This window comes from Caloenas nicobarica, chromosome 2 (assembly GCF_036013445.1).
Source record: "Caloenas nicobarica isolate bCalNic1 chromosome 2, bCalNic1.hap1, whole genome shotgun sequence".
Classification (NCBI taxonomy): domain Eukaryota; kingdom Metazoa; phylum Chordata; class Aves; order Columbiformes; family Columbidae; genus Caloenas; species Caloenas nicobarica.
Genome location: NC_088246.1, coordinates 64,018,711 through 64,044,472, shown reverse-complemented (window position 1 = coordinate 64,044,472; position 25,762 = coordinate 64,018,711). Strand labels below are relative to the sequence as shown.

General features: G+C 36.2%; 1 protein-coding gene across 9 annotated transcripts; it reads left to right on the top strand.

The window, feature by feature from the left end:
- The first annotated feature begins 2 nt into the window (after positions 1 to 2).
- BRD9 (bromodomain containing 9) lies at positions 3 to 25,391 on the top strand. Of its 9 annotated transcripts, none has more exons than XM_065628673.1 (18): positions 3 to 129; positions 825 to 1,045; positions 2,744 to 2,876; positions 4,619 to 4,679; positions 5,567 to 5,711; positions 6,975 to 7,085; positions 7,920 to 8,032; positions 9,693 to 9,800; positions 10,585 to 10,717; positions 13,749 to 13,824; positions 15,535 to 15,642; positions 16,391 to 16,523; positions 17,244 to 17,355; positions 19,915 to 19,953; positions 20,431 to 20,502; positions 21,840 to 21,942; positions 23,583 to 23,750; positions 24,490 to 25,391. In XM_065628673.1, the coding sequence occupies exons 1-18, from the start codon at positions 57 to 59 to the stop codon at positions 24,588 to 24,590; spliced, it is 2,010 nt and encodes a 669-aa protein (XP_065484745.1). In that variant the 5' UTR covers positions 3 to 56; the 3' UTR covers positions 24,591 to 25,391. The 9 variants fall into 9 exon arrangements, with proteins under 9 accessions (XP_065484745.1, XP_065484744.1, XP_065484743.1 ...); XM_065628672.1 differs by having other exon boundaries at positions 7,917 to 8,032; XM_065628671.1 differs by having other exon boundaries at positions 7,857 to 8,032; positions 15,535 to 15,630.
- Positions 25,392 to 25,762: the final 371 nt, after the last annotated feature.

The following is a 25,762-nucleotide window of genomic DNA, read 5'->3' as shown; positions in this document are numbered from 1 at the left end:
CCTGCGCTTCCGGTGGGGGCGGAGGAGAGGCTGCGGCCGCCGCGGCCAGCTCTACTATGGGGAAGAAGCACAAGAAACACAAAGCAGAGAAAACGGAATGGCGCTCGGCCTCCGCCGTCGCGTACAGCGGTAAGAACTGGGGCCGGTACAGAGCGGGGGAATCTGTCTTTGTACCCGTGGACGCGTCTACATCCTTCCCCCCTGTGGCTGCCGGCAGGACCCGGCGTCCCTTCGTGGGCTGGGTCGCGACGGGGCGGCTGCGGGGAGAGGCACTCGTCTGGATGCGTGAGCTACCAGCAGCGGGCGAGCGCCCCGAGGCTGAGCCGCCGACACTGTCCCGTTGTCGGGGGTCGGGACGAAGGGCGATGGCGCGTTGCCGGGCTGCGGGGCGGGGCGCGGCGGGGGAGATGAGGCGGGAGGTGGCGCGGAGCCAGTGCTGGGGCGCAGGTGTGGTGGGGCTGGAGACCGACCGTTTTCGTGGTTCGTATGGCGGTTCCTGATCGATTCCCCGGTTACTGCGCTGTTTGAGTGATACTTGTTTTCACCTTACTCTGACAAGGATCTTGTGATGTCTTCAGGGAAAACCGAGGAGTTAGTTCCTTACGTATTACAGGTTCGTGGAAAGTCGTGGTGTAAAATGTGTTGAACGACTCTTTCTTAGCTCGTATTTGTTAGTCTTAGCTGTTAGTTTTCTGTCCAGTTGTATCGTGTATATTCTCAAACAGCAGCAAATTCTTGTAAACAGTACTTCTAGAAGTATCAGTACTTGCTGTATGCTGTCACCTCCATGTGCATTTATGGAATGTTTTACTTTTTAAATTTAGATTATGTGGATAAGCCTTTGGAAAAACCTTTAAAGCTGGTGCTTAAAGTTGGAGGAAGTGAAGTGACTGAACTTTCTGGGTCAGGGCATGATTCTAGTTACTATGATGACAGATCAGATCATGAGAGAGAACGACATAAAGAAAAAAAGAAAAAAAAGAAAAAAAAGTCTGAGAAGGAAAAAGAAAAACGTCTAGATGATGAGGAAAGAAAAAAGAGAAAGGTAAGCTGTGATTTTTAGAATTCAAACATACCAGTCTTCTTTATGCTTGCTTACCAGATCTAAAATCTGTTGCAGTAGAGTACCAGAACTTTATTTTTCTTTTCATCACTGTTGCCAGAAGCTTATTATTTAGAGAAAGCACTTCACAAATGTAGAAAACCTCTGCGTGTATATTGGAGTATTTCTCCCACTTAGATATTCCTGTGACAATTTTTTGAACAAAGTAAAAGCTTGTTTCTTGTAACTGCACATTTGTCTTACCCATTTCCTTTGTAGACATGAATTCTTCATTTTTAAGTTGTGTTTTGTATTTCACCCAGGTCAGAAACATGTTTTACTTAGTCTTTGAGGAGGGTGTTTTCAGCTTTCCAAATAAATCTAGATTGCATTTCTATTCCTGAAACATGTCAAGTTATTGGACATTGAAACTGATATGTCTACTCGAAACAGCTTTCTGAAATATGATCTCTTCAGTACTGTGGTACAGTAGTCTTGTTGGGTCTTGTTTAGAACAACCTGCATGCTAGGCTTTGTAGCTTTGTTAGTAGCAAACAGTGTGGTCACTTGAGTTGTCTGTGCCAAACTTTTAGGAGTTGGTTGAAATCAGCAAGAAGGCGTCGGCAGTACAGTTACCTGTACAATGTCATTTTAACAGTATTTATTTTGTGTAGTAATGATTCTCTGACCTCTCTGCTTCTCTTCTGTCAGGTAGTTTTACTATTCTCATATGACTGGTTTTTGATACTACTTTGTGTGTATGGCTAACATCTGTCATTTCAAATTGATTTATTTGTTAGGTTTTTATTACTTGGAAGTGATGTATCTTGTAGGATTTCAGAAGCTCTCGAATACAGGGCAGATAGTGGAAAATTTTCTTCGTACAAACATTTTCAAATGTTTCAGTTAAGAGTGTCACTGGGACTTGAAATGTATCAAAACAACTATCTTTAATATAAGATCTTGCAGCATCAAATCAAATTATTTGATTTGCCTTTGCTAAATTGTGGGGAGGGTCTTTGTTTGGACTCTTTTTTCCCCAGAACATTATTATTAGTGCATGCAAAAGAAGCTAATGGATAGATAAGTAACAAAACTGTAGTCTAAAGAAGGTTAATGAATGTATGCTCTTCTGTGTGAACATGAATAATGGCTGTAATATTATAGGGATGACTCAGGCCTGACTTTTCTTTGAAGCTCAGGAATAAATCATTAATTGCTGCCATTGTTACAGAACATTTCTTATGGTTCTTTTTCAGGCTTCCTAAATTATTGTGTACTTTATTCCTGTTTAATGCACCAAACAGCAAAAACACATTGGTCAAAGCAGAGCTGCCGACTGATCTTTATTGAATAGTAATTTAACTTCCTTTAATCTCTAGTGTAGCTTGTTATCATGCAGTTTTACATACAAATAGCTTCAGAGTTTAACATTCTTTTCAGTAGAAGTATGGTAACTAACTATAACAATAGTATATTAAATACAAAGAAGCAAAAGGTGAACAGTGTTAGTTTTAATTGGAGAAGAAAACTGGAAAAGTGACAATGAAAATGTCTGCACAGTTATTGAAAACATATTATGGGTCAGATATATAACAGGTATCCCAAACAAAAAATATCACTGTCTCTTACCTTTTGGTATGTAGGATTGCATATTCCAAGTATGTTCTTCTAAAATCTGTCTTCTCCCTGCTGCTCTAGGAAGAGAAAAAGCGGAAAAGGGAAAAAGAACAGTGTGACACTGAAGGAGAAGCCGATGACTTTGATCCTGGGAAAAAAGTAGAGGTTGAACCACCTCCAGACCGTCCTGTCAGAGCATGCAGAACTCAGCCAGGTGAGCAGTATGAAAAATTACATCATCTTCAATGTTTTAAAAGGACACAGAACAAAGCTTTTGTCAAGACCACCAAAATGCAAAATTTCCTTGAGGATTTGCTGAAATCTAGAAGCTTTATTTTTTCCAACATTCAGAACTTGCTGCTATCTGAAAAGTCAATATTCCTCTTGGTGCTTCTGGGTTTTAGTAAGTTTGTTTTCATGTGAATGAATTTGCCAAGGACAGCTGTCTCTGGCCTCTGGCAGAATAAAGCTTATATAAAAGTATTATTGTGCATAATGTTCCCCTAGTACCTTCTCCTTAGTATTTCCTCAGCATTTCCAGAACAATGATCAGAAAGTCTGAAACTAAGTTTTGCTCAGTTCAAGGGAAAAAAATATTGCAGAAACTGCTTAGCTGTTGTTATTGTCTTTTTTTGTAACCTATGTGGAGTTTTAATTTTAGTATCTCTATTTTCATCAAAAGTAGAGCAGTAAGTTATGATGGGGTGTCTCTAAAGACCATAGTTCCCCTCAGTTTTCATTTACCAGTCGTCTTTAATTCTCATTGCTAGCCAAAATACTTATCATTTGTGTGTGGTAACTTCTACATGTTTAATCCCTTCAGATTCTGCCATACTTTCTCTACCCATAGCCATTGCTTGATAGTTAAAACTCAATATTATCCAGTGGACAATTTACTTACAGGAATTTTCAAATACATAATGATCTCTTTACATGTATGCCTGGAAATGGAACTTAGTAGCAAAAAGCTGGGTCTTTAGGAATATTCTGAGTCTTGTCTTTGGAACACTGCCATTGACTGGTCAAGTAATTTATTGGGGAATTTTCTAATTATGACTGCACGTTAAATTCAGGAATGGTGTCCATCAACTGTCAGGGTGACCTAATAGGGATAACTGAAATTTTCCGGTCCAAGCTTTATGTTTCTGGGTAATCTGGAGCCTTGAAAAACTGATAAGCTAAAAACTGATCTCTATATTGACAAGGATGCTATTTTCATCTGCTTGGAAAATGTTGTTCAAAAGCATATAAGTTACCTTACCTATTTTGGTTAAGAAGGGAAATGTCTCTCCATTATCATGATGAAGAGCTGGAGTTTTAATTCTAGATTTTAGCATGCTGCTTCTTAAGTTTTTCGAACTTCACATTAAAGCCAGTCTCTCTGAAGTGTGTACATGGAACAGGTGATTAATGTGTAGTGTTTATTGTTTAATCTGTACAGGAAGTGAAATCGTAGTCAGTACCTTTCTTGCCAGCAAATCTGCATCCGTCACTCTTCTTTTTGATTGAAAAAATTCAGAGAAGCTGATTGAATGGGTGTTGTGGTAAAGAAACCATTAAAATTACGTGGATAACATAAGAATGGGGATTTCTCAACTGCAGTATTTGAGCAACGAAATTTCACTTCTCTTTTCCTGTAAAAATACATAACACCTTGCTTTCACCTTATTAACGCATTTTCTTACAACTACTAGACTTAGCACTACATCTGATTTAATGTCTACTATTTTTTAATGTGATTAAAACTCAGTAAATTGTAAAGGAGAAGAAATAGTTACCCTAAGCTTAGAAATCTGATGTGCCTCTGATTTGAAGTCCAGGTCTTACTGACTTTCTGATCAGTACAAGCTGTACTTGTAGTTAAGTTTTTCTCTCTGGTATTTATATTTTCAAGTAAATAAGTATACCTATATTATATTTCGTTGCTCTTACCTGTGTTTCTGTCTCAAACTGCAGCTGAAAATGAGAGCACACCGATCCAGCAATTACTAGAACATTTCCTTCGCCAGCTTCAAAGGTATTAGGCATATTCTATCTACAGCTGTGTTGGCAGTGTCTAGTGCATATTTATATGTGTTAATTTACAAATTCTTATTCTGGTTTTCTGTTTGAAAATAGTGGCTAAATAATGTCTGTAATATCTTTGGTAACTTTTGCAACCATGTCAGACCTGGTGGTTTTTAAAATTGAGTTGAGCTCAATTGCACAGTTGCAGCTGTGCAATTCTAGATTTTGGTGGGGAAGTGTTTTGGGCAGAGGTTATGTTGCTGTCATAAAATGTATTAAACATGAATGGCTTGGTTTAGGAATTAAAAAACAGTTATGAATTCTAATAGTTTGAAAGATTGAGCTGTTCTCATGAAATTTTGTTTTATTCTGTGTCCTCTATAAGCTAGTTTATACCTGCTTACTTGGTAATCCTTTTAATTTGGAGAGGCTTTTATTTTTTTCCATAAGATGTTAACCCTGAACTTTATATTTTTGAAAACAAACAAACAATTTCATTTTCATTTTTTCTTACATAGCAATAAACTGAATTTGGAACTAATTCAGAAATATTTAACACTGTAGTTATTTGCAGAGGACCTCATGAACAAGGAGAACTGGTGATCACTCAGTGAAGCCAAAAGACCAATTTGAATTGTAAACAGAGACACAGAAAGCATACAAAAATAATTAAGTAATTCAAGAACTACCTGAATCTCTTTTAAAAAGTCTACGTATGTGTAATCAAAATGCTCTCCTTTATCAGGAAATTTTTCAAATATGCTTCTGTTTTATGAGAGTGCTTTTAGTGTTTTTTATTTTAAAGAAGTAGTATTTTTTTATACCATTAATGTGGTATAAAAACAATGATCATTTTGTTTGCTGATACAAATCTAAAAGTATTGTTTTTATTTTTAGGAAAGATCCTCATGGGTTTTTTGCTTTTCCAGTCACGGATGCCATTGCTCCTGGATATTCCATGATAATAAAGCACCCCATGGATTTTGGTACAATGAAGGAAAAAATTGCAGCGAACGAATACAAATCAGTCACTGAATTCAAGGTGAATTGATAGAGATTTAGTTATTTCAGAACCCTCTAGTAAGGAACTGAAGATTCTTTTTAACGGTAGAAGCCTTTCTTAGATTAATTATTTTAATGTGTGGGTTTTCAGAACTGAGCGCTTTCGTATATCCTGTGTGTTAGAATGAGTTTCTTTTTTTTTTTTTACTGTAGAAGCTCTATATTCATCAGATTCTATTACAATCTACTACAAATTACTGTGGAATTTCTATGGACTTCATGCTGCTAGACATAAACAGGAGTAAGACTATCACAAAGACTTAAGCAGTTGAAGAACCTGAAGCTCCTTTTTTTCTTTAATCTAGACCTGGTTAGATTGATTAAGAGGCAATTTTGACATGTATGCAAGAAAACTGGATATTCCAAAGCATTTTCTATAAGATTCAGTAACAATTACATAGTTTTAAATTATCCTGTTTTCCGTATAACTTCATTTGGAATGCACTTTTGGCAGAAACTTGCTTGGCAAGTTTATTGGCAACTTGCCTTAGCTATTTTGTGTACTGCTATTGGTGTAATTCTTTATTAGATGCATTGTGGTTTTACAGACAGTGCGGTAAGAAATCTTTGCATGGTATTGCCAGCTCCTGGCGCATGGAGGACAGGAAGGTGATTTGAGACAGCCAGCATGGCTTCACCAATGTATGACAGATAACCATTCAAAGGACAAGACAAATCAGGCTTGGCTGTTCTGTTCTTTTGTTGCATGTGATGAGCATCTAGAAGGCTGTTTCTTATGCTTTGAAGTTTTCTTTTTTTGTTCTAGTGCAAGTGACTGAAGAAGTGGTCAAATTACTAGAATTAAAATTATATGCGAGAAACTTAATATCTTTCTGATGTCTTTGTATTTCTCAAGTCTATTCTGATTCAGAAGTTGTGAAAAACACTGAAAAGTACTTAAGTTGGTCCCTCAGTCCTTTTATTAATTTATCCATTTTTTCTTGTTTGGTTCATTTGCATAAGGAGGAAATGTTACATTTGGCATTCAGGGAAAAGGTTTGTGTTTTCGGGGTTTTTTTAATAACCAAAAAGCCAATTCCAAACAAAACTGAGCATCTTGAAGAAGCAAATACGGCTCAGACCTTTGCCATTCTGTGTTAGCTTTTAGCTTGCATTAACTCCTTGAGCCTGCAGCTAAAATATTATTGTGTTCTTCAGAGAGCTGCCATGATGGAATGGTATCTTCCAGTCATTTAACAAAGGATTTTGAAATTTTAACAGTTGTTTGTTTCATATTTTACAGGCAGATTTTAAACTGATGTGTGATAATGCAATGACTTACAACAGGCCAGATACTGTTTACTACAAGCTAGCCAAGAAGATACTGCACACAGGCTTTAAGATGATGAGCAAAGTAAGAGACCTCTTAAAAACAAAAAGTAGAAACTCTTTGGGGCTTGTTTTGTCATACTTAAAAGGAACATGATTCGTAACAATAGTCAGTGTTATTTATTTAATCTCTGATTAATTATGGCAGTGCCTGTTAGTGCTACTATATTTAAGGGTTTGATAGCATTCATGTTATAACCACACACTTATTTCTCAACCTTATCTGCACCACTGAAGTCTGTAGGAACTTCGTCTGGTGGCCTCGGTGGAAGCAGTTAAGATCCATGTGTATAAAACCCAACCGTAAATTATTGCTTCTGGCTGAAACTTAGAAAACCAGATCTCATTTAAGTTTATTTCTGCATAAACAAGAAAGCTTTTCTTTTTTGAAGGTGGTGGGTGTAGGGGAGGCTTCAGGGGTTTCACAGATCCATGCATGCAAACACACTTTTTACTCAAATACAGTTTTTTTTGCTTGTAAAATGAAGTTATTTTGATGATCTGCACCGTGTGTGTGTGTGCGTGCGCATGTGTTGCAGTTATGGTAAGTTTTGTTTAAAATAGGCAGTTGTCTTTGCATATGCAGTTGTTTTGTTTGTTTGTTTCTCTCTTGATAGTTGGGCTGCAGAAATTATGATGCCATGCTACCATGACCAAATCATGTTGCATCGCCATTGGAAACGAGGCATTAAGAACAAAATAAGGCCATGGCCATTCCCATCCCATCCCATTATCATAGCATCTTGGCTATGAGGGAAAGGTTAAGTCCCTGCTGCTCTGTCCTTTCTGATTCTAGGAACGGCTGTTAGCTTTGAAGCGCAGCATGTCGTTTATGCAGGACATGGATTTTTCTCAGCAGGCAGCTCTTTTGGGTGATGAAGACACAGCAGTTGAGGAACCTGTCCCTGAAGTTGTTCCTGTACAAGCAGAAACTACCAAGAAATCAAAAAAGCAAAATAAAGAAGTTATTAGGTAAAGGTTTTAATGATCATGCTTGCTTGTTTGTTGCAGCTTTTGTCATATTAGACAGCAGCAAAGAATTGAGGAAAAATACTCTTCTCAGCCTTTCTCCTTGTGGTTCATAGGATAAATGGGCAGTTTTATTGTATTTTATTTGTTTGTTTGTTTGTAGAAGTGTTTTAATAGTCCGAGTTCAAAGAATGACTGCATATTCTTTTAAACACTTAATGTATATATACATTATTTTTATCCTTTATATCGACATTAAATAATACGTAGTTTCTTCTCATGATAGTTTGAAATGTTCTTTCATTTTTAACATAGCCACAAATGCCTTTCACATTTTGCCCTTTTTTTTTTTTTCCTGAAGCGATTGACTGTATCAAAATCTAACATGATCTTTCTGGGAGAGCACAGTGGCCCCAGATAAGTAAATGATTTTAATTACCTTCAGTCTTATCTGGGAGCACATATAGGTATAGCAGATTATTTCTGGAGCAGATAATAATATTTTCCCAATGAAATCTTATTAAGCTTCTTCATAAAATACATGGCTAGTGCAATAGCTATCTTCCAGCTAATAGGCACCCCAGGTGTCACAAGTCATGTTTTTATAGCTAAAATCTAGTTTTAGTCAAATTAAAGGGGTTTGTTTTCTATCTTATGAGGAGATTTTAGCAGAAACTGTGACTTACAAGCAAATTATGTTGTTCAGTGTTCTTACATAGACATCCTAGGATAGATGTTGAATTTAAATTGTAGAACATTGTATCAAATGGAATTTTATGAACATAAAACTGTAACAGAGCATTATTAGTCATATCTGATCATGAAGATGTGTTCTGCAGGCTTATTTCTTATACATCCAAAGTAAAAACAGTGAAATGTAACTTGTTATTTCAAGTTTATGCTTTTATTTTTTTATTTTTTAGAAGTGAACTCTAGAGTTCTGACCAGCCACATGTTTTTTGTTACACTTCAAGCATTTTTGTAGTCCTGCTTAATGTCTGATGGAAGAAGTAGTATTTTATTTCTGTGTACTCATTTACAAATACACATAGTTAACAGAGCAAGAATTAACATGCAATTCAGATAGTTAAAAATAACTGACCTTTAATTTTATCCTGATAACAGTTTCCTTGCAATCAGTTGTGGTATAAATTTACTTTCCTGTTCTTTTAAATGTTTGTGTAACTTTAGTAGTTGGAATTGATTTATTTTTAATTAACTTGATCTTTTGGCATCAGTAGGATAGATATTATTCTTTTTGATGTATAATGAGAGCTCTGGAGGGAGAATCAAACCTAATAGCAGATATTTTTGCCTTCAGAGAAAGAGCTGAAGTCAATGTTTGCAAAGTGTTAAGGCAATTTAGACCTCCATACTGTAGTTTAAAAAGTGATTTGGTCACTTCAACATCCTAATATCGAAGTTGGTTTTGAAAATTTTGTCCAGGATGTTGCAACCTTCTGAACATTCTCTCAAAATTCTTGTCCGTTAAGTATTCTGTAGAGTGTGAGAGAAAGTGCCAGTTGTTGTGCAGTTTCCTGCTTTGTACACTCTTTCTTAAAAGCTTCAGTTAAACAAAAATCGTATAACACAATTGTCTTATAATAGTATGATCCTGTGATCTTTCTGTTGTCTTTAATAGCAAAACTTTCTTGTGTATCAGATCTGAATCTCTATACAGAGAGAAATTCTTAGCTAAGCAAATGGAAGAAGATGCCCCACGGGAGAGAAATGGATTTGGTGTGAGGAGATGCTCTACCCAGTACCTAAGGTGTTTGGCCCTAGTGTCTAATGTCCATATAATGCCCTGAAAGATTTTGATGTACAAAGTTTATTTTAAATATATAGTATAATAAGGCTGACATAACCTATGATATCTTCACACTCTCCCTTATAATACTACTTTTTTCTGATTTTTATATAGTAGCTAAGGTATGTTCTTCTCCATCATAGGTATGCTTATTTGTTATGTTTTATTAATGAAAAGGGATCTGCTGAAAGATAAATGTTGAATTGTGGAATTTCAATGAGAAGGAATGGTGTGATTGATACTAAGAATACTAATTGCCCATATTAGTGAACTTAATTAGACTGGGAGCAGCGTCCTACTTCTACAAGCAACTAAATGACATGCAGGCTGTTGTTCTGGGTTTTTTCCCTCAGATTAGAGTTACACAGTCTCCATTCCCTCATCACATAATTTCTTTTCTTTTTATTTGGAATTTGTGAAAATAGCATATTTGTGTCCTTAGTTTGCCACATGCACAACATTCACCTTGTATTAATGCAATTTTACTCCCAGTCTCTGTTTTGTGATACTTCCTTTATTTTCATCAAGGCACAGAAACAATTAAATTTTTTAAGTTCAGTAGTTTGGTAGATCTCAGCTTCTGCTGCAAAATTTCAGTTTCATAATATGATTATAATTCCATGCTGAAGCAGACTGACACTGGGAGAGGAATGGGACTGGTTGTTCTATTTAGCAAACCCAGAATTCAGGCCTTTGTTTTGTTTTAGCTTTTAATTTCTACAGCTATTCCTCTTCTCTTTCTTAGTTGCATATTTGAACCTGAGGGAAATGCGTGCAGCCTGACAGATAGCACTGCTGAAGAACATGTGCTGGCACTAGTGGAACATGCAGCAGATGAAGCTCGGGACAGGATCAATCGATACCTACCCAACAGCAAGGTCTACTGCACAACGAAGTCCACAATTCCCTTTTGTGTCTGGCTGTTGAATACCTTGTTTCATCTTAGAAAATGGGGTTTAGTATTATGTTTTCTGAGACCGTAACATCGAGGATATGCGCTCTGTGTGGAATACAAATGTGACTATTGTCTACCACTTAATTTCAACTGAAGCCCATTGTAGGATGTCCTAAATGGATCTCAAGTTGTATTGTGTGTTGAACATCTTCAGAAATTTGCTTTGTAGAAAACAGTGAAATGTTGCTCAAATCTGGCTTCCTTAATTGCAAACCTTAGCATTGAAAGTGATTAAAATAGCATCACTCTCTTCTTATTGTTGCAACCTCAGAAAAAGCAAACTTTGGCATAGATTGAAAGGTTATTAGGATTTCCACCCCCACAACCTAAGGAATTCAGAAATTTTCAAATGTTAAATTACTGTTTTCAATGAGAAGTCAGGAACCTTTTGTGGTTTTGTACCTTCAAGTAGTAGCTGTCAACTGTAGCATATTCTTGTGTCAGTACAAAATACAGACATCTTTCAGTGACTAAGATGGCAAGTAGTTTGTCCATGTTGGAATTTTGGACAGTGCTAACCACAGGTTTGATCATCTCGAAGATTATTCTAATACTATTCCATCTGTTTGGTTTTTGTGCTGTTCCAAGATTTAGAAGGAAAAGCTCAATGATAGCGCAGTTGTCTGAAGACAATATGTTTATGGGCTGTGTTTTTCATAGCAAGGTGATAATGCTGGATTCCTCTGTTAGTTCATGCTAGGGTTGGAGTGAATGCTTCAGGCATTCACTACAGGCCTATGTTGAGATACATTTACTCTTTTTCCTTTGCATCATGTGGAGTCTTCTTACCACCATTACACTTAGCCCTCATTTCTCATTCTGTCATATACTCTAGTGACCATTGCAATAGAAAAAAGAATCAAGATGTTGCTACATCCTACATTTTCCACCTATTTTTTTAACAACACTTGCAGAAGAAACACTTTGAAGCATTAGATGTGGCAGTTGTGTCTTCAGACTTACATCTGTTTCTTGGACACTGGCCCTTGTCATGCAGTCACCTTACGCTCAACTGGATTAGGAAATAAAGCCTCAGGAATGTGGGAGAAGCTTTAGTTTCTTCAGTGTATTTCTGTTTCTAATGACTTGCTAGGATTGAAGGCTATATGAAACCTCCAAAGTAAGACTGGCTTTTAAAAAAATGCTTTAAAGCAACACCAATCTTCTGCTAATTGCTAGCTTTACTGAAAAGGCTGGGCTGATGCAGTTTTGCTCTGTTCAGGAAAGAGTTGTTCTGGGTACACAGCTCTGAATTGTCTAGGCTGTTAATCAGCTAGACAACCCACTGCAAATCCCACTGCATCTAGGTAACACTGTATGCTGGTTTGACTGAAAATTGGTTAATTTTCTTCGTGCAGCTAGAAACCTTTGTTTTTCATAGCTAGCATGCTCATTGTTTGGACTTAATTTGAGAACAAGCAGATGACACCCCAGCACAGAGTTAATGTTTTTAATTGCTCTGGTCTGAGAGCCAAGGACATTCTGAGCACGCTGCCCACAGGTGTGAGGCATCGAGGAAGGGGGGGCATAGATGGGGCAGAGCTTGACTGACATCCAGACTGACCAACAAGAGTATTCCATCCCATTTGTGTCATGCTCCAGATTTAAGAGTGGGGCCTTCCGGTTTCTCGCTCTCCTCTTCTGTTCTCTCTCTCTCTGGGGTGCAGCTGGGGATGTTTTTGGTGTGGGACATTTAGCTCAGCCTTTTGCCATTTTGCAGAGGTCTCTGGGTTTTTCTGCCTTTTTCCTCTCTTCTCTCTCTCTCTCTGGGGTCGGCTTTAGGACCAGGTGTGGCTTGCTGGGACTGGCTACTCAGTTGTAGATGGAGTTCGTGAGGAATTGCTCTTAAGTATCTTTTATTTCTGTTTTATATATATATTTATATTTACTAGTAGTGTACTAGTATTTTGTTATTTTATTAAACTGTGTTTATCTCAATCCAAGTTTTTCCCTTCCTTTTTGATCCTCTCCCCTGTTTGGGGGCGGGGAGGGTAGGTTTGGGGGTGAGCGAACAGCTATCATGGTTGTATTGCTAGCTTGGGTTAAACCATGATACACTGACACTTTCTTAGTGTTCAGTTATTGTTGTTAACTTTTGCTATCACTTGAAGGTACTGTTTCTGTGCATTCTCTTTCCAGTGTTTGTCATTTCTCTTTTTATTATGTCGAAATTAGCTTTGGCATTATGTATGAAGAGAGTTTTAAACTTTTTAAGAGGGAGGAATTAAAAAAAAAAAGGAGGGGAGAGATTTATTGCTCAATTTACTTGGAAGTATTTACTAATATTTATTTCGGGAGAGCATATTTTTCATTTTCTGTATTTACTGAGAAATAACAATCTTCTGTCAGTTTCTGACATCAGCTTAGTTTGTTAGGTCAGTTCTGGCTCTGTCTTTATTCTATCCTCTTTCTCATCTCTGGCTTTCTTTTTAGCGTTTTGTTTGTGTGCTCTGATAGGTCTGTCACAGCACTTCTTCCTCTTTAAGAATTTGATGGTATGTTCATAGAAGTACTTCTGAGTAGACAAAGTTGTGGGTGAGATATGAAAATAAGCAGTTCAGTCTAGATTTGAAAATGGACAGTGAGGTAGACTGTGGATAGGAGTTACAGTTCTGCTTCTGAAAAGAAAGTGTGTTCTAGCAGTCAAAAGGTCCAGCTCCAGACTAATTTTAGTGGAATTGTTTATTTATTTGATGCAAACTTCAGATCTGATTTAGAAAGATGAATAAGAAGTTGTATATATGACATACAACTAAGTCTTCTGTTCTGAAGCATTTGCTAGGTGATGATAAATAGTTGTGACCCAAGATTCTCTGTATTAAAAAGGGAATACCAGAATACAGGATCTGAATATAGCTAAAAATGTATAGTGTTGTTTGTAAGTAAGCAACTCCTTCATTGAGTTTGGACTGTTTTGAATGACTGCACTTATATCTTTGTGGTTCTATTTTCAGATTGGTTATCTGAAAAAAAATGGAGATGGAACTTTATTATTTAGTGTAGTAAATTCATCTGATCCAGAAGCAGAAGGTAAATGCCATAATATTTCAAGCAGATATTTCTAATGGTGAATGTTCTGGCGGATTTTGAAGTCTTAACTGTAGAGATCTTGGGTATTATAAATGAGTTTAAAAAAAATTATTCCCCAAACCATTTTCACGACAGCTATATTTAGTATCTCCAGTATAAGATGTTGCTCTTTGCCTTTCAAATTTTCACTGATGCTAACAGTAAGAAGTTAAAATAATATTTATTTATAAGCACTTATACATTGCTACAACTTTATAGAGAACTTGTGAGAAAGGCTTTTAGTCCAAGTACCCTGTAGTGTTAAAATCTGATAGACAAAAGATGAAAAAGCACTACAATCCCATGTAGATGTGCAGTGCGTAGATGAAAATTGAGAATCATCTTCCGCTTCTTTTTTAAAAATTTCCTAATTTAACTTATTGTCTATATTTCAGTTTTAAGTTAATTAAGGTTTGCTTAATTATTTTTCTTTAGTTCCTTGATCTTTTATGGGGTTTTTTAGTGTGTTACTGCTATACATTATTTATATTGTCTTATGCTTTCCACTTGTCTTAGTTTCGAGCTCAAAATGCAGAAGTTTTGACAGTTTGTAGTGATGAAATGTCATAGTCTTTATGCTGCTATATGTCATGTTGATTTAGCGCTTCCTTCACTGCATCTTTTGAGACTGGAATTCATGCACAACTTACCTATTGTTGCATTGATGATTAGTAACATTTCTGTTGGGTTTTTTTGTTTGGTTTTTTGGTTTTTTTTTTAATTGGGAGATACAAGCCTGTAACTCTATTACTGTCTAAATTCCTCTTCTTTTAGTAGTCAATTTTTCTGGAATGAAATTGAGCATTTTAGCTACCATCATGCCCTGGCCTATTTCTGAAAAAAATGTAAATAGTAAAATGAATGTGATTTAATACCTCTGAAATCATGCCGATGAAAATTTAGACAGTGATGGTAATGGGAACAGAGCAATATTGCACTGTGTGCTGTAAAGTACTGTGCTGCTTCCTGATGTTTCTGTGCTCCAGAATCTTTTTTGTTTGTGTGGTTAGTACTAGTTACACTGAATTTACAACTAATAGTATATTCTGAATTTTTGTTGCAGTTTATATTTTTTATCCTAGTGATATCTAGGGATAAACTTGCTTTCTGTTGTTCAGTAAATTGAGCATAATTACCATTAGATTTCATAACAGCCAGAGAGATTTAAAAATAACTGAAAGTGTCCTAAATGTTGTTGTGGGTTGTTTTTTTTTTTTTTTTTTTTTCAGTTTAGAAGCATATTCCAAATTATTTTGGTCATTTTAGTTAAGCAGTTCTGAGAACTTCAGAAGAAATAAATATTGCTATGATGGTAATTATCTTAACAAGGTTCTTTATGTGGTATACGGGTTTCTGTAGACAAACTACCACTTAGTCAACATAAGAAAATGCTTTTGACACTTCATAATATCTGCATCTTGAACATTTGTGAATCAGCTAGTAAAAGAATTTCAGGTGCTGCTGTATACTCCAAAAGTGAAATAAATAAGTAAGCCATAGATCTTGTGAGTAAGAGACAGAAACATATTTACTGTAAGTATTTGAAATTTAAGTGCAGAACCTGAATTACACTACCTATCTTAATATAGCAAAATCTAAATATTCACCAAAAATAAATTTTATACGTGAAGTGCTTTTCTAAAAAAATATTATCTTTTTAAAAATTATTAGAGGAAGAGACTCATCCAGTGGATCTAAGTTCACTGCAAAGCAAATTATTACCTGGGTTCACTACACTGGGCTTTAAAGATGAGCGAAGAAATAAAGGTAAATGCCAAAGTATGTGTTTCAACTTTGTGTCAGTTAGATGTTTTAGCAATTTCTTGATTTAAAGTGATTTCAGATTATACCTGTCTCCAAATTAAAATTCACTTGTTTATTTCTATAATATATTATTATTTCCTTTACAGCAGAATACACTTTATTTAAATTGACTTTTTTGCTTATTAAACATAACTTAATTAGGCATCTGCGGATTAATGTTTTGCCTTAGTGTTATAGCCACACTAGAAGCTTTCCAATAATGGTATTTCATTTTCTCTGGAGGAAGTGATTTTTCCTGAGCAACTGTGCTTAGAGTTGAGAAAAAAACTTTTTGGTCATTTGCTTTTTTGTATCATATGACAAAGATTTCACAAACTGTGCGTTTTTTTTTCTAGTATTATTGACATTTTTAATAGTTTCTAATCTGTTCTCAATAAACTGACTGGCAAACCACAGAGAATCAACAAGCAAAAAACAAAAATAGAAAAGGCAGAAGTTGAATATTTTTTTTGTGGAAGTGGGGTGGTTAACTTAGTTCTTAGTTCTAGTATAATTAGTACATTTAGTCATACAGTTAAAGTAGTTGTGCTGATTCTTGAGTCCGGAATTTCCTTTGAGATATTGCTCTTGACTTCAATTAGAGGAAAAAAACATGCTGCACTTTCTGTTTCAGAAAACAAAATCTATTTTTAATTCCCCCCTGTCCAAGTGATCTTTTACACTTGTGTTAATCGTTTGTCATCTCCTTCTTCTACCTGTCTAGTAACCTTTCTTACAAGTGCTAGTACAGCACCTTCCATGCACAACAACTCCATATTTCATGATTTGAAATCAGATGAAATGGAACTCCTGTACTCAGCTTATGGTGATGAAACTGGGATACAGTGTGCCCTAAGGTAAGCACTTCCTTAGTAGGACAAGTAACTTCTCGTAGCAATTTTGCGAAAAGCAGTTTAGATTAAAGGTCAACTAGAAGCCTCCAAATCCTGATATTTTTTTCTAAAAGTTATTTAAAAAATAACTCGCTATGAAACTTGAAGCTAGCTTTCATCCTGGTTGGTGGGGTTTTTGAGGGGGATTGGGTTGTTGGTTGGTTGGTGGTTGTTTTTGTATGTGTGTGTGTATTGTTTTGGGTGGGTTTTTTTACCTTCTTTTTTTCTTATTTGCACTTTTAAGGTACCCTATTCTCTTGCAAGGCTTTTATGCATCTTGCTGTTAGAGTCTTTGACCACAGGATATTATAAGTTGCTGAAGTTAGAGCATTTTGCTTTAAACCCAGCAGTAAGTAGGTTTAGGTATGGAAGTAGTGGACTTAAGTGACTTTAAACCAGTGATATTTTTCAAGGAGCATCAAAACAGTTAAAGCTGCTTCAAAAGGAAAATGCCACTTTTCATTAAATAATTAATCTTATAGGGAAGGAATTAATCACAAGCTTTTTACTTTGTGTTTTTATTTTTAACCCACTACCAATGATGGTTCAAGTGAAAATTTGCTAGTAGATGTGAAAAACAAGTTTGCATGTACAGTTTTTCCCATTTAAAAAAATATTATAGGCTGGAATATTTTTTACTAAAATAAACATTTTCTGTAATGCTTATATCTCCATTCCTACTAGCTTACAAGAATTTGTGAAGGATGCTGGAAATTACAGCAAGAAAATAGTAGATGATCTTCTGGACCAAATCACTAGTGGAGATCATTCCAAAACTATTTATCAGCTAAAGCAGGTGTGTATTTGATGCACAAAATTATCACAAGTTCATCAAAACAAGAATATATCTCTTTCTCTTTTTTTAATATTGTATGAAATGCTTTGTTTTTCACTGTCTGTGTAAGCACTGCAGGCTTAGCTGTTCATGCAACCAAGCGATGAACCAAATTAGAAACTGAATTGATCAGCATGGAAGTAGTCTTTCTCTTTTCTAAAGCTAGATGGATCCTCCAATGTTGTTCACTTAGTGACTTCAGAAAGGAAAAGGCAGGGCACCTTTGGAAGAAGGGGCAGGAAACTCAGGAGGACTACAAAGATGTTGTGAAGTTATGCAGGGAGAAAATGCAAAGAGCCAAACCCAACAAGAACTTACTCTGGCTACTGCCACAAAAGGCAACAAAAAATGTGTCTATGAATACATGAGCAACAAAAGGAGGCCTGAGAAGAATCTTCATCCTTTAGTGGATGCCTGGGAAACATAGTGACAGAGGACAAGGAAAGGGCTGATGTACTAAATGCCTTCTTTGCCTCAGCCTTTACTAGCAAGACCAGTTGTGCTCCGCGTACACAGCACCCTGAGCTGGAAGACGGGGAAAGGGAGCAGAATGAAGCCCTAATAATCCAAGGGGAAATGGTTAGAGAACTGCTACACTACTTAGACACGCACAAGTCTACGGGGCCAGATGGGATCCACCCAAGGATTCTGAGGGAGCTGGCGGAGGTACTCACCAAGCTACTTTCCATCATGTATCAGCAGTCCTGGCTAACTGGCGAGGTCCCAGTTGGCTGAAGATTAGCAATTATGGCACCCATCTACAAGAAGGAAAGAGGATCTGGGGAATTACAGGCCCATCAGTCTGACCTCAGTGCCAGGGAAGGTCATGGAACAGATCATCCTGAGTGACATCACACATACAAGACAACCCAGTGATCAGGCCCAGTCAACATGGGTTTATGAAAGGCAGGTCCTGCTTGACTCGCCTTATCTCTGTCTATTACAAGGTGGCCCATTTAGTGGATAAGGAAAAGACTGTGGATGTTGGGTACTTAGACTTCAGTAAAGCTTTTGACACTGTATCCCACAGCATTCTCCTGAAGAAGCTGGCAGCTCATGGCTTGGACAGGCATACTCTTTCCTGTGTAAACAAGCTGAATGGCCAGGCCCAAAGAGTTGTGGTGAATGGAGTTAAATCCAGTTGGTGGCCAGTCACAACTGGTGTTCCCCAGGGCTCAGTATTTGGGCCAGTTCTGCTTAATATCTTGATCAATGATCTGGAGAAGGGGATTGACTGCACCCTCAGTAAGTTTGCAGACAACACCAAATTGGGTAGGAGTGTTGATCTGCTGGAGGGTAGGATGGCCATACAGAGGGATCTGGGCCAGCTAGATTGATAGGCTGAGGCCAATTGTATGAGGTTTAACAAGGCCAAGTGCTGGGTCCTGCATTTGGGTCACAACAACCCCAGGTGGTGCTACAGGCTCAGGGAAGAGTGGCTGGAAAGCTGCCTGGTGGAAAAGGACCTGGGGGTTTTAGTCGACAGCCGGCTGAATATGAGTCAGCAGTGTGCCCAGGTGGCCAAAAAGGCCAACAGCATCCTAGCTTGTATCAGGAGTAGTGTGGCCAACAGGACTAGGGAAGTGATTGTCCCTCTGTATTCAGTACCGGTGAGGCCCCACCTCAGATACTGTGTTCAGTGATGATGACATTCTGAATTATTTAAGAATAAAGAAGGGGAGGGAGAGGAGGAGGATGGAAGGTACTCAGGTTTCCTGACATGGTGGAAATGAGATTATGCTAAATCTCTGCAGACTTGGAAGTAGAACAGGGTGAGTAATGTTTGGGGAAAAGGAAACAAAAGAATGAAAAAAAATACAGAGGATCCTTCAGAATTTTCTGGGTATTTTTTTTCCAGTTCCTACTGGGAAAAATATGAAACAGGAAGAAATGTAAAGGATTAGTTACAAAAAATGAGAATTCAAAACGTTCAAAACCAATATTTTGAATATTCTTCTACATTTAGAATTGTGTGTACACAACGTATTGAACTTACCTTTAAAACCTGTGCCTTTTCCTTTTTGCCATCTTATTCTATGAATATTGTTCCAAATGAGAAATTCTGAATGCCTTTGAAATGGTCAGTGGCTATTTACACTTAGAAGGGCTGTTCAGTTTTGACATATGTGGATAGATACAGGTTTTGTGCAATTAAATATGTTTCGGTGATGATGTGCCGTGGTATTTTATGCTTGAGTATTTTGTGCGGCTACATTTGATTTAAGAATGAGTATCTCTTAAAGTGCAATCTTAAATAATTTGGAATCAGAAGTTACTGATGTAATTACTAAGATACTGCATTTGAATATAAATTTCGTGGGCAGAAGAAACAGCGTAAGGGGGCTGAAATATTAGTTAAAATGCGTAATACTAAAATATTTCAAAACAGTAATTGTTACATCGTAGTTGCATTACAGATCTGTGAAAAAAACTCATGTGAGAAGTTTGAATATACTTCAAATTGTACAAGAGAGATACTTCTCTTGACTAAAAGTAATTGTTAGTGTTCTTTCTTTTCAGAGGCGAAACATCCCAGTAAAACCACTGGATGAAGTTAAAGTAAGTTGTGCTGATACTCAGTTTTTTGTTTCCTGTTTGTTTGTTTTCTGGAAAAATGTGTCTTGGCATTTAAAGCAGATAAAATAATGTTCTTTGGGCTTCCAACATTGAAATTCCTAATTCTATTTCATGTGCATCTGTTCTGTATAAGACAGAAAAGATTGACAAGTTGAATATATAATAAAGAAGAGGTTGTTAGGTTAGTCCTAAAGAGGCTGTCCTAGGAGGCTGTCCTGGTTAGTTCAGAGCTGTTTAGATGAATGCATATGGTCACCCATTAAAGAAGAGCTAGGGTTTTTTTTGGTTGTTTTTTTTTTTTTTTTTAAAGATTCTATGCAAACATCACAAAACATCATAGTGTTCTTTGTTGCCCTAGGATCTGGTCATGAGAAACCAGCAAATGACACAAACATTTCTTACAAAATATAAGGGTAAGCTATGAAATGCTAATTTCTAAAATATTATTTGGTTCTTTAGGTTCTGCCAGTTCTCATAAAAGAAGAACACAAGTTGCGTAATACCTGTCCGGATTCTTCCAAACAGACTATGGTAAAATGCTTTGTGTGTGTTTAAAAAAAAAAAAAAAAAGTATTGAGACATTTTGTTTCAGTGGAAGGATGTGCATGCTTTTAGGTAGAAGATTAAAATTATGGTATCTAGAATAAACTTTCAGGACTTAAAGTGGATTCTCTGACAGTCGGTCTATTTTAGTTAGTGGCTGAGTCCTGTTTTTCTGTATTCTGTAGTTTAATTTGGCATGCATAACTCAATCTTGGAGGCAGAAAGACCACTTAGGTATGTGAAAGATACTTGATCTGCTGATGAATATTTGAGATTCTACCTGATGTAAAAGTGGAAGAATACAGAAGTATTTATCAGTTTTACCTCATCCATTGAAAATGTTAGAAAGTACGGATAAATAATGCATATCTTATGCTTTCACAGCAGCTAACCAAATCTTTAAGTGGTACAGGTTTCATCTTGCAAATTATTTGTGACAACAGAATATATGCATTTTATTCCATGGCGATAGACATAAAAAATGTATAGATTACATTATAGCAACAAATAAAATTTACCAGTTTATATTTCTTTTGTTTTGTAGAAAGGTTTGTATTTCTCTAGAAGGTGACTGGTTAAGTTAATTCATGGAAGTGCTAAGTTTTATTTTCATATTTCTAAAAGATAATACCTGCTTGTGTATTTACCTGCATGTTTTATTCCTTCTACTAGAATAGGCAAACTCAGAGCATTCTCTTAGAGTGTGTTCTGAAGCTTAAGGACTTTAACTTTGATGTCCTACTTTTTGCCATTACATAGCAGTATTGCAACAGGTATGGAAAAAATGAAATCGTTGTAGTGCAGGCTGTATTGCATTATCCAAATGTATAAGAAAAAATACTTGAGAGACCAGCTCCAGCTGATACTGGTAAGGCCCACCTTCCTGGTTTTATTAGTCACATACTAAAATGTCAATAAATTTGGTGTTGCATTGAGAAGCTGAGGGGAAAAGGGAATATGGGAGTGGTTCATAATGGGGGATACTGATAATACTTCCCCCTGCCGTGGTTCTGCCATGGGACATGGATGAATTGAGCATGTAATTGAGTCCCAAAGGATTTGGTAATGTTGGTTTCAACAGTCCGAGATGATGAGATTAAAGATATTTAAACTAGCCTGCCATTCATATGGCTGGTCTGTCCTGGAACCATGTCTGAGCTGTCTGTGAGTTGCAGGTTAGCCAAGATGGTTATGGATGCCCTAGGCTCAAATGTCATCATGCACATTTTTGAGAGTATGGATTAATGTATTTACCTTAAACATGAAAAAGTTATAATGACAACTTGTCACTATTGCTAGTCTTTCTGTTAATTTTATTTTAATAGGTTGGAGAATCTGCTGGAGATAGTAACACTTCTGACTTGGACTTTCTCTCTATGAAACCATATTCAGATGTATCTCTTGATATTTCTATGTTAAGTTCATTAGGTAAGTAATTAAACACACAAGCCATCAATTATGATTGAGTTGTACCATTTAGGCAAAATACCAGCCAGATTTGCTAAGAATAAAAAAGTGTTCAAAAAGGAGTAATAAGTCTACATTTGACATCAGTAAAAGTCTGGGGCTGGTACAAAATAAATGAAACCTTGGTCTGTCTTTCCTTTGAGACATCCATGTGCTAGCTAAGCTAACTTTTCCTGTACCACTGGAGAAACCAAAGTATTTGTACCTCACAATTTTGATAGCTTTGCCTGTCTTCTGTGTTTTCATAGTAATGTATAATTTAAGAAACAATATGGAGCTTAGGCTCAGAAATGTTATTGCTTCATATCCTGTCTTTTGAAATAACTTGGGAAGTAGGTAAGTATGTGAAGCGCAATCATATCACTACTCGGAATGTCCCGAAACAAAAATCAGAAGAAACTTTAGGCACCGGAAGGACATTAGCTGCAAATAAGGCAGTTGTATGAAAGTATTAGGCTGTTGTTTCAAATACACATCTTTGATAGGTATCCTTCTTTAAATACTAAATACATTTCTGCAGGCTTCTGAGCTGGTCAAATGTCTTCAAAAATGTCATCACAAAAAAAATACTGCTTATGGTTTGACATACCTTTAATTAAGAATGTGAAAGGTGCCAGACTATCTATTATAGAACATAACCAAGGTAACTGAAAGCTTAAAGAAACAAAAATCTACAGATTTTTCCCATAGGTGCAGTATTCTTTGAAAAGCAATTGTAAGCTTGATTATGCTGTCACACACTAATTTTGTTGCAGTTCAGTAAAAAATTAATGAATATCTGGTTAATAGATAGCGTTTAGGCATACCAGCCTTACTATAAAATTCTCGCTCCACTGAAAGCTGCTTGTATTTTTCTTCTTTGATCTTTCTGTAAATAATCGTACTTCTAGATTACTTCTGGAGAGAGTTTATGGCATTATTTCTTATCATAATTCTTACAAAGTAAGCAAGATCTGCATTGAAGACAGCCCAAAGAGAAGGAAAGAGTTTATTTTCCTGTTTAAAGTTGAGGGAAAACTTTCTTAAGTCTTCAGATGAAAGAACAGCGTATGGTGGCACGTATTTCCCATTCTTTCCAATTTCACTATTTTATTTGGCTTACTATAAAATCAATGTAGATGGAGAAGATACTTTTCTTAAAACCTTTGGCGATGGGGATTTCTTCATCTCCATAAATTACATTTTCTGTTTTAACTGTATTTTCAGTTAGATATTTAAGTAATCTTTCTACTAATTTACTCGCCTTTGCTGCAAACTGAATGCCTTATTTCATGTCTGGGGTTTAACAGATGAGGAAGACAAATTAAGCTCTTATCGCTGTTTAAATACTGGAGGTCAGTTCAGTTTCAGCCATTTCCCATGGCTCTCTTTCATTCTCTAACACCACCAAACACATTTCAACATATATTGCTTGAAATCGAAAACAGATCTGCAGCTCTTGCCTTTTAGAAGTGCAAAGGAAAATGCAAGACTGAGGTCATTTGTGTAATAGACAACACTTATGTTAATTTATTTTAGAATTTTTTGATAGTGACTTGATAATTCATGAATCAATCTGCATGTATTAATACGGGTTTTGTTTGGTAACTGGTGGCCCTTAGGGAAAGTGAAGAAGGAGCTTGATCATGATGATAACCATTTACATCTGGATGAAACAACTAAGCTGCTGCAGGACCTTCATGAGGCTCAGGCTGACAGAGTGGGATCCCGGCCATCATCCAATTTGAGTTCCCTCTCCAATACCTCTGAAAGAGACCAACATCATCTTGGTAAAGTTACCTGTGTCACAAAAGTTGCAGTACTTCTGCTCTAATTGAAACTGGTTAAAACTTACATTTTAATTTACATAAATCTTTGCATGAAACTACTCTGATAATACAGTGTGCTGACTACAGGATCATATTTTAATTTTTAAATATGCATAGCAAAGGCAACTAAGATGACAAACTTTTGACATGTGGAATTAAGGACCCTAATTGTACTTACTTCGATCATACCTAATAAAAAAAATAATTGAAGTAAATTGATACTGATTGGCAAATCCCTATATGCATTTGCATTTTATGCTCTTAGAAATACTAAGGAGTGTATGTTTATTTACAGTGTAGTTGTATGCAGCAAGTAACAGGTGGGATTCTACAAGAGCCTTCCATTGCATACTGTAAAATTCAGTGATAAGACAGGATGATGGGTAACATACTACTTAACATCTTGGTGCCATTTCTGAGAAGGTAGGAGATGTTGGTTGGATGATACCCAATTACATTTTGTATGATTTTTCAACGGATTAATAGAATAATAACTTCTTTTTCAAAAAGGATCTAAATTACTGAAGAATCTTGTAATTTCTTTTTCGAGATCTCCTGTTTAAATATCATTTAAATGTCTGTCTTGCATTAAAAGTCTGAAAGGAACTTGTGAAGTAACCATGCTCTTTATATACATAAATATCTCTCCCTTATCTTTCTGTATTTTTAAAGGTATTGATTTTTTTTCCATATTTTACAGGAAGCCCCTCTCATCTGAGTGTTGGAGAACAGCAAGAAATGGTTCACGATCCCTATGAATTTCTTCAGTCTCCAGAAACCTCAAATGCCACTACTAACTAATTTGACATGTACTATATATTTTGTATTTTAATTGTATTATGTTTTTATAAAGTTTTTGTCCATGGCAGAAACCTCAATTTTGTCCTCTTTTCTATGAGGATTCCTGTATGATATTCTCATATTTGCTGGATTAAACAAAATCCACCTATTTAGTACATCATCTTGTTAGCAATGTACCAAAACCTGCTTTTGATTTGTTTGTTGAGGGAGGTCATTGTCTACTGGTGTGTGAATCTTGACTGCAAAACAACAAATAACGTGTAAGAACAAATTGCATTTTATAGAAACTAAAGAGTGATAATTTTCCCAGTACCATGGCAGCAGTCATTAAATGTTTCTAGTAGAATTATCTACCAGTTCTGCTCAGGTCTTAACTTGAACACCTTCCAGCAGGAATATTTTATTAAAACAGTGACAGAACTGCGTGAATTGTGACAATTATTAGGTTTCTCGTCTCCTAACCCTAATAATCTGTAGAAGTTGTTTCTCTTTCCCTGTATTTTTAAATCTTTTGTTAATCACTCTAGAGAATACTTAATTTGAGAGTAACAATAATTGGTAGTTGCATTAAAATGCTCACTATGAGAATTCTACCTTGAATTTGAAAAATATGGATGTTTTTGTGATCCCTTGTGTCTTGAAACACAAAGATAATACTTATAATTTATTATGTATATTTACCTGGATGGAAATAACAATGGGTAAGGTGTGCTTTTCAGTAATTTCAAAATAAAACTTTTATAATTCAGTACTGATGCAACTGGGGGATTTTGTACCATTGATATGTGTAAGCTGGAAAAATGTTATGAATTTACAATATTTTGTAAATATTAATAAAAATACAAAACCTCTTTTGATGTTTGCAAATATCTTGTTCTTGCATGGAGAAAATTTGCTTTCTTATCTTGCGGTTCATCTTGAAGTGAAAAGTTCTGGTCACAGAGAAAAGTTTGCTGGCTAATAGTGCTATTTATCTGTTACAACTTTAAATGTTGGAGTGCATTTTTAATCATTAGTCTGCCAGCTCTTTTATTTACTTTCCCCCTCCCCCAGAGTTGCATACATTGTGTTGGTCAAGAAAAGCTGGGATGGCACAGCTAGAATGGGCAGGAGGAGAACTGGTAGAGGTCATAGCAGAGCCAAGATACTCATCACATGAATCATTGAGGCAT